The 18,314-nt window shown below is 43.3% G+C and overlaps 1 protein-coding gene across 3 annotated transcripts in view; it reads right to left on the bottom strand.

Annotated features, from left to right (window-relative positions):
* nedd1 (NEDD1 gamma-tubulin ring complex targeting factor) overlaps positions 1-18,314 on the bottom strand; it is a 57,865-nt gene that overhangs the window by 19,042 nt on the left and 20,509 nt on the right. For all 3 annotated transcript variants that reach the window (XM_078553737.1, XM_078553739.1, XM_078553738.1), the window contains exons 8-12: positions 14,118-14,331; positions 12,874-13,017; positions 12,733-12,780; positions 5,306-5,514; positions 2,452-2,529 (exon numbers count right to left, since the gene is read on the bottom strand). In XM_078553737.1, the coding sequence (XP_078409863.1) occupies positions 2,452-2,529; positions 5,306-5,514; positions 12,733-12,780; positions 12,874-13,017; positions 14,118-14,331 (693 nt within the window). The remainder of the gene's footprint in view (positions 1-2,451; positions 2,530-5,305; positions 5,515-12,732; positions 12,781-12,873; positions 13,018-14,117; positions 14,332-18,314) is intronic.

Raw genomic sequence — 18,314 nt, 5'->3', positions numbered from 1 at the left:
GATCTTGATTCATTATTAATTTCCCTGGCAAGTCAGGTATATTATCCTCTTCGATTTTAAGTGTCCCCGAGAGAGATTTTTTTTTACACCAGCTTCCATCATAATTTTTAGATTATTTCCCAGTTGGTAGATCAATGAAAAACAATTGTCTTAATACTTTCACTAGAAAAATATCTTATTTTTGCTGATACTTGCTGAGTTCAACGTGATCACAAAATTCACAACTGGGTAAGTGGTTATATTATTGGACTAGCAGAGGTCTGGACAATAACCCAGAGTTTAAATCCCACTGTGGTAGCCTGAGAATTTGAATTCAGAAGTCAACACAAAGCTTGACGCGGAAAAAAAAATAGCTGATTCACAAATGTCCTGTAGGGAAGGAGACCTGCCATGTTTACCTAGTCTGGCCTATACTTGACTTCAGTCCCACATCAACATAATTGGCTCGTAGCTGCTCTCTAAAATGCACTAGCAAGTCTCTTTGTTCTAACACACTGCCATGTACCACAAGTATCTCATCTAAAACAGCATCTTCAATGGTGTAGCACTCCCTCAACACTGCAATGAAGTGTAAATATCAATCCAGGAGTGAGCTTTAAATCCATCCACAAGAGTGCTACGACTGAACCATGCAGCTTAATGTGTCTTTTTAAGGAAAGTGCCATACTTGTTTTGTTGGCCTCTAGCGACACTCCAAATAAAACTGGATTCCACATATTTCCTTCAATTTACTTAGGTTATTTTTTTAAGACCAATTCGTCCACTCTGTCTCCTTGGTTATGTTAAAATGAGACCGTAAAATAGGTTTTTAAATTGGAAATAAAACCCTATTTAATGGCCCTTAATAATGAAGTATTTCCATTGTTCAAAGTCTTTGAAACATATTGCTCCATTATTCCAGTTATTTAGGAACGGTTTAGAAAACAGAAAAGATGACAAGTAAATTTTCTAGCCACAGAAAATAATCACTTCAGCATCCACCCAGCTTTGAAAGTTGACGAACACACAGCAAACAAATCCATTTCGGATGGGGTGTCTTCATATGGCACACCATTGCTGATGGCAAGAGCGGCCAATCCTTAAGGGGTAGTTCTGGAACAAGTGCCACACACGAAGCTGCTCAAGTGTCATTGTGGGTTGTTGTTTTTGGCTTTGGTGTCGGTTGCAAAGCCATTGCAGCCACTGGTCATCGTGGTGATGCACACCAATCTACAGGAGGTGTTGCCATTTTCCTCTGTCATCAGCTAGCGACTCCCAGGAGTGGTAATAGATGTCTCGAGCCTTCATATCATACTTGCAAGCATCCTTGCAGTGGAGCTTCGGGCATCCTACTGGTTGTCTGGCTCCAGCTACCCCACCGTACAGAAAGCCCATCTTCCATCCTGAAAGTGTGCCTGATCCACTGAAGCCACCTCTGCTTGATGACCTTTAACAAACTTGAGAGCTCTGCCTTTGAGACAACTGCCACATTGATGATTTTGTCCTGCCAGGATATGCTCATTATGCGCTGCAGACAGCGAAGATTGAAATTGTTGAGCTTCTTTTCTTGATAGCTGTAAGTCATCCATCTTTCACAGCCATAGAACAAAGTACTGAGAACACAGTCCTTATAAACCTTCTGCTTAGTTCTAAGGGTCAGCTTCACAAAATCACAGAATTTTACAACATAGGAGGAGGCCATTCACCCATCGTGTCTATGCCAACTCTCTGTAGAAGCAATTTACCGACTGCCACTCTTCCGCCTTCTCCTCATAGGCCTGCACATTCTTCATTTTGAGATAACAATCCACTTCCCTCTTGAATGCCTCAATTGAACCAGCGTCCACCACATTCCCAGACCGTGCATTCAAGATCCCAACCACTCGCTGCAAGACGAAGTTTCTCTTTATATCTCCATTGCTCCTTTTGCCAATTATGTTAAATGTGTGTCCTCTTGCTCTCAATCCTTCCACTAATGGGAAGTTTCTGTCGATCTACTCTGTCCAGACCCCTCAATTTTGAACAACTTTAACAAATCTCCTCTCAACCCGTTCTTCTCCAAGACAACAGCTCCAATTTTGCCAAACTATCCTCATAACTGAAGTTCCTCATCCCTGGGACCATTCTCATGAATCATTTCTGCACTTTCTCCAATGTCTTCATATCTCCCCTGAAATGTGGCACCCAGAACTGAACGTAATACTCCAGTTGCGTCCAAACCAGTATTCTATGCAAGTTTAACATAACTTCTTTGCTTTTATACTCTCTGCCCCTATGAATAAAGCCCAGGATGCCACATCCTTTAACTGTTATCTCAACCTGTCCTGCCACCTTCAATGATTTATGAACATGATGTTATTCCATGCATTTCAAAATTTAATTTGATTCCCTTGAATATAAAAATTTACACAACAATAAAAGTCCACTTTGAACGCATCGACTGTTGCCCTGCAAAGCCCAAGCAACACCTACCTGATCCCGCCTTGCAGTTTCCAACTGACCATTGTGCTCAATCATTTTGGATTTCTGCAGTCCCAGGACATCATTTTCCTGTTGAGAATTTGGAATACGTACGTTATTGCAGAGTGAGATTTCTTGGGTTAACATGCTACAACCACATTCACATTTACCAAAATCAATGCCCAGGAGAGGCTAAGGGAAACTATTCTCTACAACAAATACTCTTTGATACTATTACTGGCCTAATCTTTATAATGGATAAAAACTGGTCACAGCAAGCTTGGTGCATGCAAAGCACATCATGGTGCGATTGGCTTAACAAGAAACAAGTGGAAAATGCACCTTGAAATAAGTCAATGGCCAGGATTTGCCATGCCCACCAGTGTTAGGCACGTTAAGTGGCATGAGCAGACAATATGGCGCGATCGGTTTCACGACGGCATGAAACCAGTTTGCGATCGTCCATTCAGCCCGCTAATGGTGGGCCCCGTTTCCCACCATCGGATGTTGGAAACCTCACTGTAACACATCAGCTGGATCGTGCGCCCACGTCAGTGGGAAAACACGCTGATGTGTTTCACAACAGCACATATGTATTGTACACCTGGCAGGCTGCACTTCGCTCGGGTTTGTTTGCCTACCTTGCTTCGGTCAGCACTCACAGTCATCAGCGCCAGGCTTCACAGACAGCACATCATCAATTTTAGAGGGGCTCACGGCAGGTCTCGACCTACAGATCTGACATATGGGGGTGGCTTTTCAATGGTTGCAGGGTTAAGGCTTGCTTGGAGAAGGGGGAGGAGTGGCCACAGGCAAGGGAAGAGGCTGCAGGGTGAGGGCTGTACTGGGGAAGGAGGGTAAACCAGGGTGTGTTTGGGGGTATGTGTTGACCTGTGCAAGTGGCCTCAAGATGGTGAGAGCTGAGGATGCAGTCTCCAGAGGAGACGAGGCCAGATAGACATGAGGATATGTGAAAAAATGGCTGATGTCCCATGAGCTGGTAGTGAGTGAGATGCCAGTGAGTATGTGATGGGCTTGAGTGTGTGTTTAGAATGATGAGATGGTTGCCTTAACCTGGTTGCACGGATGTGATCATTCATCCTCTATCTGCATTGGATGGCCAACTTCTTCTGTGCAGCATTGGCATTGATCCCCACTGCCACTGCCCCCCAAACCTGGCTGGTCACACTGCTGTCCATCCTTCGGCCAGAGTGGGGGTAGAGCACATCGCGGCAGGCCACCACAGCGTCCAAAAGGAGTTCCAGTTATGCGTCACTAAACCTGGAGGCTGCAGTCTTTCTGCCTTTCGTGGACATCTTTCCTGCAGTAGTCGTGGGCTGGAAGCACCGAGATGTGTGCGTGCATCTGGACTTTAAATATGGCGCCTGGCATGATGGCATGGTGAGGTGATGGCATGGTGGGCAAATAAGAGCCTGCTTACCATCGAAACGGCATGTTTCCCAGGAATGCATAACTAATGAGGCTGGTTTGGGATGATATGGCGTGAAAACCCGCCATTGCGGCCGGGTACTGCACTTAGTGCGAATCTGGGACGATTCCACCCAATGTCACATCACATTATAAATACTCTACGTGCCAGAGCGGTAACATGTAGGTTCAAAGCAGCAATTTTCCATACGCAAGACCCTTATCACAACCATACCAGATACGCACTGAGGCAGGTACTTGAACAGAGTAATGAAAACACTGAAGATAAATCACACCCAAGGTCTCTGTCACTCATTGTGTAAAGTGCAAGTTCAGAAAGGTGACTGCAAAGGTTTGTGAGCTTAACTGGTATTTTGCAGCCAAGATATGGAAGGAGAAAATGTAAAGGGCCTTCTATAAAAGGGGTCTGCCATCATGGATAAAAGAAATTTACAGCAAAGGAATAGGGAAAAGGCTGGTCACTGATCAGATGATGTCATTATCCTTATAATTCTGATTCACCTGCAGAGTTCTTGCGTTTCCCAGAACTGATCAGGTTTTCCATATCTGTCAAAATCAGTTGAACTTTCTGAATATATGAAACAAAGGTACTTTTCTGCCATTGACAAATTTTCTCCTTTCACAAAAACGCTACTCTTGCTACAGTTTTGTAGCACCAATAATTCAACTAGACAGTATTTGCCTTGACTGTGAGCAGTCAAGACTATTCAACCACAGGGACCATCATAGCCAAACCATGCACACTTCCAGTGAGTATATTTGGATAGTCTTCAGGAGCAGGACGTTTACAATTCTTCCTTCTCAAGCCCAGAAGTTATGCTGTTACCTGTGGTGTTCCTCACTGAGATCAGCCAAATCAGCATAGACCAAGGATCAAGTCTGGACCTTCCTCACCTTGGCTGCTTCAGCTATTTAGTGTGTACACTGGTAAGCTATTAATTTAGGAACGTGAGTAAGTCATTCAGCCACTCAAGCCTGATCAGTCATTCAGTTGGAGTATGGGTGATTTGTACCTCAACTCCATTTACCTATCTTTGCTTCATATCCAATGCTATCCTTACAAAACAAAAATCTATTAATCTCAAGCTTGATTATTTCAATTACCTCAGCATCCAGTTTTTTGGGAGAAATGCTCCAGATTTCCAATACCCTGTGTGTGGAAAAAGTGTTTTCTTTTTTCACTCCTAGATGGTATAGCTTTAATTTTAAGATCATGCCTTCTTATTCTGGATTTCACCCACCCCAGCCCAAGAGGAAATAGTTTCTCTATATCTACCTATAGGAACCCTTAAACAGTATAAACACCTTAATTAGATCACTGCTTAATCTTTTAAACTCAAAGTACAAGTCAAATTGATGTGACTTGTCCTCATAAAAGCAAACAGAAATCTAAGTGCCGTTGATATAGATTTTATACCTGGCCAGCTGGCTCTTTTGAATCTTGTCTCACACTTTGGAGTTTGTTAAATATGGCACTCATGTCTCGTTGTGGAGTCTGTTCTTTAATGGGAGATGGAGATCCAAAACCATGTAATGAGTTTGAGTTCAACTCTTCTTTTGTACTGGCACCCACTGGATTACTTCTTGTGGAAAATATGGTGTTCAACTGTGGCAAAAAGCCAGAACCTACAAAGAAAAATATATTTCAGCCTTTTGTCCTAGAGGAGCAAAAGATAAAAACATGAAACCATAAAATGCAGGTACCCTTTAGGGGCATTTCTAATAATGACTGGGGCAAAATTAATCATATATTAAAATAAAGGAATAAAGGCGTATTTTCTCTGCTTGAATTTAGCTGGATCTTAATTGATAACTACAATTATGGTGAATTACACATGCACTGACCTTGTTGAAATGGTTGCATTTCATACTCCTCCCTCAACCAAATTTCAATGTTTGTTTTGAATGGAAATTTGTGAAAATCAACATTAACATAGACAAAGGTCTTCTTAAAATCATATGAAAATTTATATCAAAAAATAACAGGCTGAAGTTTAGATTTGGGAAAAGTCAATAATTTCAACTTCATCTAGAATAGTCACAGTTCTTGCCTGGATGAGTGCAGCTCCAGCAACACCCAAGAAGCTTGACACCAATCAGGACAAAGCAGCCCAAATGACTGCACCCATTCCACCACCTTAAACATTCACTCCCTCCACCTGTAGTGTCTGCAGCATTTACCATATACAAAATGCACTGAAACAACTCGCCAAGCCTTCTTCGATGCATCTTCCAAACCTGTGACCTCTACCAGGACAAGGGCAGCAGATGCATGGGAATACTACCACCTGGAAGTTCCCCTCCAAGTCACTCACCATCCTGACTTGGAAATATATCGCCGTTCCTTCACTATAGCTGGGTCAAAACCCTGGACTCCCTTCCTAACAGCACTGTGGGTGTACCTATACCACTTGGACTGCAGCCCTTCAAGGCGGAGGCTCACCACCACTTTCTCAAGGACAATTAGGGATGGACAACATATGCCCGTAATGCCCACATCCTACAGTGTAATGTAGTGGCAATGTCACTGGAATAGCAATCCAGAGGCCCAGACTAATGCTCTGGGGATATGGGTTCAAAGCAAACCATGACAAGTGGTAGAATTTAAATAATTCAATTAATTATTTTTTTTTAAATCAAGAAGGAAAGTTGGTTTCAGTAACAGTGGCCATGAAATCGCTGTCGATTGTCATAAAAATCCATCTGGTTCACTAATGTCCTTTAGGGAAGGAAATCTGCCATCCTTACCTGGGTCTGGCCTACATGTAACTCCAGATCCACTGCAATGTGGTTGACTTTTAACTGCCCTCTGAAATGGCCCAGCAAGCCACTCAGTTCAAGGGCAATTAGGAATGGGCAATAAATGCTGGCATTCCCAGCAATGCCCACATCCCACGAAGGAATAAAATAAAAATAACGCAAGTTGCATACCCAGCTTCTGAATTAGCTGCTCTCCAAACTTCCAATTGAGAGTTGCACTTAGTCCAATTCTGTGATACAATATTGTAAATTCAGCAGAGCATAAAACCCCACTGACACTGATTTTTATTAAAGTGATGCCAGGATTTTGGTGAGTCATCTGAAAAATGCTCAATTTGCTTTATTGAACAAAAAAAGTCAAGAGGTGGCACAACTGAAATCTTGAAGAGAAATGGATGAAAGAGATGTAACAAGGACTTATATAAGACCATAAGACATAGGAGCAGAAATTAGGCCATTCGGCCCATCGAGTCTGCTCCACCGTTCAATCATGGCTGATAAGTTTCTCAACCCCATTCTCCTGCCTTCTCCCCGTAACCTTTGATCCCCTTACCAATCAAAAACCTATCTATCTCGGTCTTAAATACACTCAATGACCTGGCCTCCACAGCCTTCAGTGGCAATGAATTCCCTAGATTCACCACTCTGGCTAAAGAAGTTTCTCCTCATCTCTGTTCTAAAAGGTCTTCCCTTTACTCTGAGGCTGTGCCCTCGGGTCCTAGTCTCACTTACTAATCTTCCCCACGTCCACTCTATCCAGGCCTTTCAGTATTCTGTAAGTTTCAATCAGATCCCCCCTTATCCTTCTAAACTCCATCAAGTATAGACCCAGAGTCCTCAAAAGTTCCTCATATGTTAAGCCTTTCATTCCTGGGATCATTCTCATGAACCTCCTCTGGACCCTCTCCAGGGCTAGAACATCCTTCCTGAGATACGGGGCCCAAAATTGCTCACAATATTCTAAATGTGGTCTGACCAGAGCCTTATAAAGCCTCAGCAGCACATCCCTGCTTTTATATTCTAGTCCTCTCGAAATAAATGCCAACGTTGCATTTGCCTTCCTAACTGCCGACTCAACCTGCAAGTTAACCTTAAGAGAATCCTGGACTAGGACTCCCAAGTCCCTTTGCACTCCAGATTTCTAAATTCTCTCCCCATTATGGCTCTATTCTTCCTACCAAAGTGCATGACCTCACATTTTCCCACATTGTATTCCATCTGCCACTTCTTTGCCCATTCTCCTAACCTGTCTAAATCCTTCTGCAGCCTCCCCACCTCCTCAATACTACCTGTCCCTCCACCTATCTTTGTATCATCTGCAAACTTAGCCAGAATGCCCTCAGTTCCTTCATCTAGATCACTAATGTATAAAGTGAAAAGTTGTGGTCCCAACACTGACCCTTGCGGAACTCCACTAGTCACCGGCCGCTATCCTGAGAAGGGCCCCCTTATCCCCACACTCTGCCTCCTGCCAGACAGCCAATCTTCTATCCATGCTAGTACCTTGCCTCTAACACCATGGGCTCTTATCTTACTGAGCAGCCTCCTGTGCGGCACCTTGTCAAAGGCCTTCTGGAAGTCCAAGTAGATAACATTCATTGGCTCTCCTTTGTCTAACCTGCTCATTACCTCCTCAAAGAATTATAACAGATTTGTTAGGAATGACCTCCCCTTGATGAAACCATGCTGACTTTGCCCTATTTTACCATGAACTTCCAAGTATTCTGAAATCTCATCCTTCATAATGGACTCTAAAATCTTACCAACGACCGAGGTCAGGCTAATCGGCCTGTAATTTCCTGTCTTTTGCCTCACTCCCTTCTTAAACAAGGGGGTTACATTAGCGATTTTCCAGTCCTCTGGGACCCTCCCTGACTCCAGTGATTCCTGAAAGATCACCACTAACGCCTCCACTATCTCTTCAGCTATCTCCGTCAGAACTCTGGGGTGTAATCCATCTGGTCCAGGTGATTTATCAACCTTCAGACCTTTCAGTTTTCCTAGCACCTTCTCCTTGGTAATGGCCACCATACTCACCTCTGCCCCCCCGACTCTCTTGAATTTTGGGGATGTTATTCGTGTCTTCCTCTGTGAAGACTGACGCAAAGTACCTATTCAGTTCCTCCACCATTTCTTTGCTCTCCATTATTACTTCTCCAGCGTCATTTTCCAGCAGCCCAATGTCCACTTTTGCCTCTCTCTTACCCTTTATATATCTAAAAAAACTCTTGCAATCTTCTTTTATATTACTGGCTAGTTTACCCTCATATTTAATCTTCTCCCTCCTGATTTCTTTTTTAGTTGTCTTCTGTTGGTCTTTGTAGGCTTCCCAATCCCCTAGCTTCCCACTGCTCTTCGCCGCATTGTATGCTTTCTCTTTAGCTTTTATGCTGTCCCTGACTTCCCTTGTCAGCCACGGTTGCCTCGTCCTCCCTTTAGTATGCTTCTTCTTCCGAGGGATGAATTTTTGCTGTGTCTCCCAAATTACTCCCAGAGACTCCTGCCATTGCTGTTCCACTGTCTTCCCTGCTAGGCTCATCTCCCAATCAATTCTGGCCAGCTCCTCCCTCATGCCTCTGTAGTTACCTTTATTCAACTGTAATACCGTTACATCTGATTCCAGCTTTTTCCTCTCAAATTGCAGGGTAAATTCTATCATATTATGGTCACTTCCTTCTAAGGGTTCCTTCACCTTAAGCTCCCTTATCAAATCTGCCTCATTACACATCACTAAACCTAGAATTGCCTGTTCCCTAGTGGGCTCCACCACAAGCTGCTCCAAAAAGCCATCTCGTAGACATTCCACAAATTCCTTTTCTTGGGATCCACTACCAACCTGATTTTCCCAGTCTACCTGCATATTGAAATCCCCCACGATCACTTGAAACCTTGCCTTTCTTACACACCTTTTCTATCTCCTGGTGTGTCTTGTGCCCACATCCTGACTACTGTTCAGAGGCCTGTACATAACTCCCATTATGGTTTTTTTATCTTTGTGGTTCCTCAACTCTACCAACACAGATTCTACGTCATCTGACCTTACGTCATTTCTTGCTATCGATTTAATTTCATTTCTTACTAACAAAGCAACCCCACCCTCTCTGCCAACCTGATTTCTGACTTCAATTGCAGTTCTGAGAATGCAAAATATAAATTCATGATAGTCAAATCTCATATGAGAACAAAGGTTTATAGCAATTATTTTCTTTGCATTGTGATTTTTTAAAAATTCATTCATGGGATTTGGGCATCGCTGGCTAGGCCAGAATTTATTGCCCATCCCTAACTGCCCTTGAGAAGATGGTGGTGAGCTGCCTTTCTGAATCGCTGCAGCCCCTGTGGTGTGGGTACACCCACAGTGCTGTTAGGAAAAGAGTTCCAGGATTTTGGCTCAGCAACAGTGAAGGAACAGCAATATATTTCCAAGTCAGGATGGTGAGTGGCTTGGAGGGGAACTTCCAGGTGGTGGTGTGCCTGTTGCCCTTGTCCTTCTAGATGGTAATAGTTGTGGGTTTGGAAGGTACTGTTTAAAGAGACTTGGGGAATTCCTGCAGTACATCTTGTAGATGGTACACACTGCTGCCACTGTTCATCAGAGGGAGTGAATGTTTGTGGATGGGGTGCCAATCAAGCGGGCTGCTTTGTCCTGGATGGTGTCGAGCTTCTTGAGTGTGGTTGGAGCTGCACTGCTCCAGGCAAGTGGAGAGTATTCCATCACATTCCTGACTTGTGCCTTGTAGACTGGTAATGGGCTTTGGGGAGTCAGGAGGTAGGTTACTCACTGCAAGATTCCTAGCCTCTGACCTGCTCTTGTAGACACAGTATTTTTATGGCTAGTCCAGTTCAGTTTCTGGTCAATGGTAACCTCCAAGATGCTGATAGCGGGGGATTCAGTGATGGTAATGCCATTGAATGTCAAGGAGCGATGTTTAGATTGTCTCTTATTGGAGATGGTCATTGCCTGATACTTGTGTGGCGTGAATATTGCTTGCAACTTGTCAGCCCAAGACTGAATATTGTCCATGTCTTGCTGCATTTTGACATGCACTGCTTCAGTATCTGAGCAGCCGCAAATGATGCCGAACATTATGCAATCATCAGCGAACATCCCCACCTGACATTATGATGGAAGGAAGGTCATTGATGAAGCAGCTGAAGATGGTTGGGCCTAGGACACTACCCTAAGGAACTCCTGCAGTGATGCCCTGGAACTGAGATGATTGACCTCCAACAACCACAACCATCTTTGTGCTAGGTATGACTCCAGCCAGCAGAGAGTTTACCCTGATTTCCATTGACTCCAGTTTTGCCAGAACTCCTTGATGTCACAATCTGTCAAATACTGCCTTGATTCCAAGGGCAGTCACTCTCACCTCAACTGTGGAGTTCAGCTCTTTTGTTAATGTTTGAACCATGGCTGTAAGAGGTCAGGGAAGCCCTGACAAAACCCAAATTGAGCGTCATTGAGCAGGTTATTGCTAAGCAAGTGCCACTTGATAGCACTGTTGATGACCCCTTCCATCATTTTACTGATGATAGGGTGTAGACTGATGGGGTGGTATTGGCTAGGTTGGATGTGTCCTGCTTCTTGTGCACAGGGCATACCTGGGCAATTTTCCACATTGCCGGGTACATGCCAGTGTTGTAGCTGTACTGGAACAGCTTGGCTAGGGGGCATGATGTCAAGGCTGACATTCCCAACCAGAGATGCGTCATCAAAAAGCCAGTATAGACTTTTCACTTGCCTACCTGGAGGTCCAATCTGGTGAGTCAACCTGTTATCAAACAAATACAATTTCTGCTACTCTCAATTAAATCACTATTTCTCACCCATGATGCCAAATTTTGAGCAACTTTGATATGGGATTACAATTGGTAGGCATTAGCTTCATATGGGACTGCTGCAGGCAGCTGCAGCTTTCATCTCATCAGTCTAAACTACATTCAAATCCAGGCCCCAGAAAGGACAGTCCATTAGTGGATTTCTAGAAGCAAGTTAACTAAATCAATAGATAAAAACAAAAAACTACTGCAGATGCTGGAAATCCAGAACAAAAACAGAATTACCTGGAAAAACTCAGCAGGTCTGGCAGCATCGGCGGAGAAGAAAAGAGTTGACGTTTTGAGTCCTCATGACCCTTCAACAGAACTAAGTAAAAATAGGAGAGGGGTGAAATATAAGCTGGTTTAAGGTGGGGGGGGGGTGGGGGAGAGAGAAGTTGGGGGGTGGTTGTAGGGACAAGCAAGCAGTGATAGGAGCAGATAATCGAAAGATGCCACAGATAAAGGAACAAAGAGGTGTTGATGGTGGTGATATTATCGAAGAGAATGCTAATTAAGAATGGATGGCAGGACACTCAAGGTACAGCTCTAGTGGGGGTGGGGTGGAAAGACTGACAGGGCATTACAGGTATAGATTTTAAAATAATGGAAATAGGTGGGAAAAGAAAAATCTATATAAATTATTGGAAAAAACAAAAAGGAGGGGGAAAATTGGAAAGGGGGTGGGGATGGACGAGGGAGTTCAAGATCTAAAGTTGTTGATATTCAACTTTAGATCTTGAACTCCCTCGTCCATCCCCACCCCCTTTCCGATTTTCCCCCTCCTTTTTGTTTTTTCCAATAATTTATATAGATTTTTCTTTTCCCACCTATTTCCATTATTTTAAAATCCATACCTGTAATGCCCTGTCAGTCTTTCCACCCCACCCCCACTAGAGCTGTACTTTGAGTGTCCTGCCATCCATTCTTAATTAGCACATTCTCTTAGATAATATCACCACCTTCAACACCTCTTTGTTCCTTTATCTGTGACATCTTTCGAATATCTGCTCCTATCACTGCTTGCTTGTCCCTACAACCACCGCCCCCACAACTTCTCCCCCCCGCCCCCCCCCCCCCCAAACCTTAAATCAGCTTATATTTCACTCCTCTCCTATTTTTACTTAGTTCTGTTGAAGGGTCATGAGGACTCGAAACATCAACTCTTTTCTTCTCCGCCGATGCTGCCAGACCTGCTGAGTTTTTCCAGGTAATTCTGTTTTTGTTTTTAACTAAATCAATGTTCATGGAAGCCTATCTTACCATTTTCTCTTGCAATGCTGTCTTCACTAGTCTTTATTCCTGTAACATCTATAAAAGCAAACCATAATGCATGTTATGTAGTTCACGAACCATTTGCACAATTCAATAAATACCAAAGAGTGCTAATTTAATTCAACTTACCATCTCTGACTGGTGAGAACACGTCTCCAAAACTATTTCTACCCACACAATCAAGGTTTTTAAAATTGCCACTGTTGTCTGCTCTTTTTGTATTTTCTGTCTCTTTGGATGGAATGACATCCAAACTGGTGCTATGTGATAAACCTAGAAATAAAGCACAAGTAGCAAAGCAGGTTTTTATCGGTGAGTGAAAATTCTGTTTTGCCCCAATTTATTAAAAAATATCATACATCTATCCAAGAAGACTGCTATTATAATCCCCAAACTAAAGATCCGTTAAGCATTTATATTACAAAAACAGAAGATGAGGGCATTTAGACCAACAGCATCTTGATTAATTCCTCCTACCTTCCCTTTCACAATACCTATCAGTTCTTTTCTCTGAAGAAATGAATCTACTTCTCTCCTGAACCTGTTTATGCAGTTCACTGACATTCCCTGGAAAATTAATCCTAAATTTATTGCTTAACTCACTTGCTTGGACTAAATATACCAATACACAGAACTTCGAATGTTAGGATTTTAAATCTTTATGAATAAGGTTAAGTATATAGTCATTTGATCTTGGAATGTTGGTAACACTGGCAATCAATATTCATTACCCATCCCAGGTTGCCTTGATGCCATTAAGTCAATCATAGTATGGGACCTGAGTCATGTATATAGCAGAGTGGGTTAGGGGTGGCAGCCTCCCTTTCCTGAACAATATTAATGGACTAGCTTTGTGTGCTGGACATACTGAATTCAAATTTATAGTTTGCCATGGTAGGATCTGAACTCTTGACTTTGGGCTGGTCATACAGTACCAGAACCACTTAGCTACTATACCCATGCTTGAGTAAAACAAAGTTTGAAGAGCTACTTAGTCAACATTTTGCACTGGAAGATTTCCAAGGTCCTCTCTCCAAAACTTTTCAATAAATCTGCTTTGGATTTGGGTCATTTTGGCATAGCACTAATAGTTGCCTTTCCTTTGGACTCTGAAGGCATCAAGAATCAGCCATGCAGCAGGGAACTGGAGGTGTATATCAGCCACACTGGATAGGAATGGCAGCTTTCATTGCACCAGCCCACAAATTAGGAGATTTATTCTTAACTGAATTCAATTTGACAATTTGTCCTTTTAGGTTGCCAGTCCAGGACCATAGCAACAAGGCTAATATGCTCCTCTAGCTGCAATTTGAATTCTTTTCAACCTTAATGTATTGCCCTTGTCCATTTAATTCAAATAGAAATAGTTCTACCTTTTACATCTAGATTAGCTTCAGCTCCTTTTTGTTCTACAATAGCAGGAGGTACTTTGACAGCTGGTGCAGATGTCATCAATGCAGTAAGCTCCTGGATTTCCTTAGCATTGCCACTACCTGAAGCACTGTTCACCTTAGCTGAAGTCCTCTTAGTAGCTGCAGCGGACAATGAGGATGAACCCCTGCTTGCAAAGCTTTTACCTCCATTTGACTGGAAGAGAGAAAAGGCATATTTAAAAAGTGCAACAAACCTACCAGACAACTGAAAGGCTGACAATGTTATTTCTACATGATTCGCACAACACCCACTGAAGAGTGCTGAAACAATCAAAAGGGCCAATGTCAATGGCACAGAACCAGTGATTTCTACAATGATGCTACAATCTAAAGCTACATTAAACTTAAAACAGATAACTTCAGTGCAATCCTCTTGATGCTTCCAAAGTGGTTTATCCTCCAAATACAAATAAACAGGCTGAGGAATCCAACAAAGAGAAAATAAGTCAAATATGGACCTTGAAATTCCTTGAGCTGCATTTACTCCCTCAGGGGGGGCCTGAAATATGGTCAGAGCCTGGCTCTCACCTCCCCATTTGGGCATTTGTGGAGTTGTGGGGGATTGGGGCAGAGGCTTTAAACTTATTTCCCATGTATACCCATGTCAAAGGGGTGAGTAGGGCAGTTTTCTGCTCTTGAATGACCCATGGCAGTTGAGACCCTTTCAGGCCCAATAGGCCAGAGTGGCTCCAGTGGGAGCCAGAGTTATATTCTATGACCCTCTAGAGAGCTACACTCGGCCTTACAAGAGCAGATCTGTCCAACCCTCTGCAGCTGCTGCAATGCATCTTTGTAATAATAGCAACCCTCTACAGCTTTGCAACTGAAGTAGTCTCCAATGTCTGTGATATGGTCAAGCCTTGGACAAAGGAGTGCTGGGGTACCACTTCGCCTTAGCAATTCCCAGGTTATGATCTCTTTCAGGATCAACACCAACTTGCTCTTCCACCAGAACTCCATTTAAAATAAAGACTGTGCTTACAATGAGATATTTTCTTTATTGGGTTGACAAGTGGCAAGTAACATTTGCAGCACACAAGTGCCAGGCAATGACCATCTCCAACAAGAGAAAATCTAAACATCGCTCCTCGACATTCAATGGCATTAACATCACTGAGTCCCCTACTATCAACATCCTGGGGGGTCCAATTGACCAGAAACTGAACTGGACTAGCCATATAAATACTGTGGCTACAGGAGCAGATCAGAGGCTAGGAATCCTGCGGCGAGGAACTCACACCCTGACTCACCAAAGCCTGTCCCCCATCTACAAGGCACAAGTCAGGAGTGTGATGGAATACTCCCCACTCGCCTGGATGAGTGCAGCTCCAACAACACTCAAGGAGTTTGACACCGTCCAGGGCAAAGTAGCCCACTTGATTGGCACCACATCCATAAACATTCACTCCCTCCACCACCAACGCACAGTGGCAACAGTGTGTACCATCTACAAGATGCACTACAAGAATTCACCAAGGCTCTTTAGATTGCACCTTCCAAACCCACGACCATTACCATCTAGAAGAACAAGGACAGCAGATAGATGGACCACCACCTGGAAGTTCCCCTCCAAGTCACTCACCATCCTGACTTGGAAATATATCCCCGTTCCTTCACTGTCACTGGGTCAAAATCCTGGAACTCCCTTCTTAACAGCACAGTGGGAGTACCTACACCACATGGACTGCAACAGTTCAAGAAGGCAGCTCACTACCACCTTCTCAAGGGCAACTAGGGATGGGCAATAAATGCTGGCCTAGCCACTGAAGCCCACATCCCCTGAATGAATTAAAAAAAAAATTCCATTTACAAACTGAGAATGGGAAATGGAAACCTGCTGCTCAGTGTCGAGACAAGATTAAAGCAGCACAAGAATCATCCCATCATATAAACTACCAGACCAAAGTCAATCAGGTTTCTCCATATCTTGCACACTAAGGTCCCAAACAGCCTGGGCAGTGACTATAGTAGGGGCTGTAACTGCCTCACATTGTTCTTGACTTGAAGAACATAGCAAAGAAAGCTTGAAAAGAAAAACCATGAATGCTGGAAATAAGAAATCAGGACAGATTATAGAAAATAACAGGTCAATTAATAGTGAAAGAAGTCACTGGTCTGTGTGTCTTCCTGACATTTTGGATGAAATCTGTCATGAATCATTTGAAAATTGAATTTGCTGAAATTTATTCTGCAATATAAAATTAGAATCTTATAATAGAACAGGAGTCCATACTGTGTTTCTTTGAAAGTGCTCTCCAACTTAATCCCACATTCCAGCTTTTACTACTTAATCCAACAAATTAGTCCTCTTCAAAACACATTGGACAAGTACATGAAAGTTCCTATGGAATCTGACTCCACCACTTGTTCAGGTAGTGTGTTCTACATCATAACTGAGGGAAAGATTTTCTCAATTCCCCTTTTTGTAAGTTATTTTAAATCTATGACCTACCCGCCTGCCAAAGAAAACAGCTTCTTCCTTCATTGCTCTGTCAAAACCCCTCAATTTTAAATACATCCACTAGGTCTCCCTTAACTTTCTCTGCACCAAGTAAAACAATTTCAGCTTCTCCCCCTCTGTACATAATGAAATCCTTCATCCCTGGTACCATCCTGGTAAACCTCCTGTGCACCTTACCCAGGCCCTTCCCAAAGTGTAGTGCTCAGAATTGTACACAATGCTCCAGCTGGGGCCTAACAGGTGATTTGTAAACATTTCAATGACTTCTTTGTTTTCATATTCAATACCCCTTTCACAAAGCCAAACATCCCATATGCTTTCTTAACTGCCTTATCAACTAGCCCTACTGCCAGCTTCAATGATTTGTGAATATACACACCCAGTGCACTCTGCCTTTGCACCCCTTCAAAATTTCACTTATTGAGATTATACATGCTGTTCCTACCAAAGTGCAACACTTCATACATATTCACACTAAATTGAATCTTCCTATTTCTGCACACTTCACTGGTCTATGTGCCTTCCTGGAGCCTATTACAGTACTATCTTCCTTACAGGTTGCCACCTTTTGTATTTTTCACAAAATTCAGCATATGTTCCCACCAAAACAAATAAAAGGTTATGGCTAAAAATGCCGAGCCTCAGTAAATGTGAACAGAATAATGTGGGAGGTCAGAAATAGGAGGTATTGGGTAAGACTTTGGTGCTGTTACTTGGTTAAGTTTGTATCCCTCCAATCAGGTTCCCGCCCCTGCTGCAGCACTGAAATTGCTTTCAAACTCACAAATGACATCCTTTGGGATTGTGACTGTGAATTATCCCTCCTAATCATCTCAATTCATCAGCCACCTGCAGCCATGGTTCTCCAATGCCTCTCTTCCATTGCCCAGTGGTGTGGATCTGCTATTCCTGCCTATCCAGTCACAGCTAGAGGATCTCCTACAATGGATTCTCTTTCCCCTCCTCCGCTGTTATCTCTGGTATCCTCCGAGGATCTATCCTTGGGCCCCTCATATTTCTCACCTGTATGCTGTCGGTTTCCACACCTACGCAGATGGCACTCAAATCTGCCTCTCGATTCCTCCACTGCCTCCAATGTGTCACACTGCTTCTCTGACATCCAGTACCGGATCAGCAAAAATTTCCTCTGGTTAAATATTGGGAAGACTGAAGCCATTTGCTTTCAGTCCCAGCCACAAACTCCGTTCCATTCTGACTCCATTCCACTCTCCGGCCACTGTCTGAGGGTAAACTGGACCATTGGGAAACTTGCAATCCTATTTAACCTTGAGCTGAGCTTCCAACCCCATGTCTCCTTCAATCACAATGACTGCATTCCATCTCAGCCACATTGCCAATTGTCCCCACCCATCTCAGTTCATCTGCTGCTGAAATCCTCATCCAAACCTTTTCAGCCTCCAGAGTTTATTATTCCAATGCTCTATTGGCCAGCCTGCCAACCTTGCACCTTTTGTAAACTTTAGCTCATCCAAAACTCTGCTTGTGTCCCAACTTGTACCATATCCTGTTCACCCATCACTCCTGAGCTTGCTGACTCCACTGGCTTCCAGTACAGTGATGCCTCGATTTTAAAATTCTCATCCTTCAATGATTCAATGGCTCCCCCCTGCCCTATATCTCTGGACATTCCTCCAGACCCACAGCCATTAAAGATC

The sequence above is a fragment of the Cetorhinus maximus genome, chromosome 12, assembly GCF_964194155.1.
Source record: "Cetorhinus maximus chromosome 12, sCetMax3.hap1.1, whole genome shotgun sequence".
Classification (NCBI taxonomy): domain Eukaryota; kingdom Metazoa; phylum Chordata; class Chondrichthyes; order Lamniformes; family Cetorhinidae; genus Cetorhinus; species Cetorhinus maximus.
The sequence above is the reverse complement of the archived record's forward strand: the minus strand, read 5'-3'. Positions and strand labels throughout refer to the sequence as shown.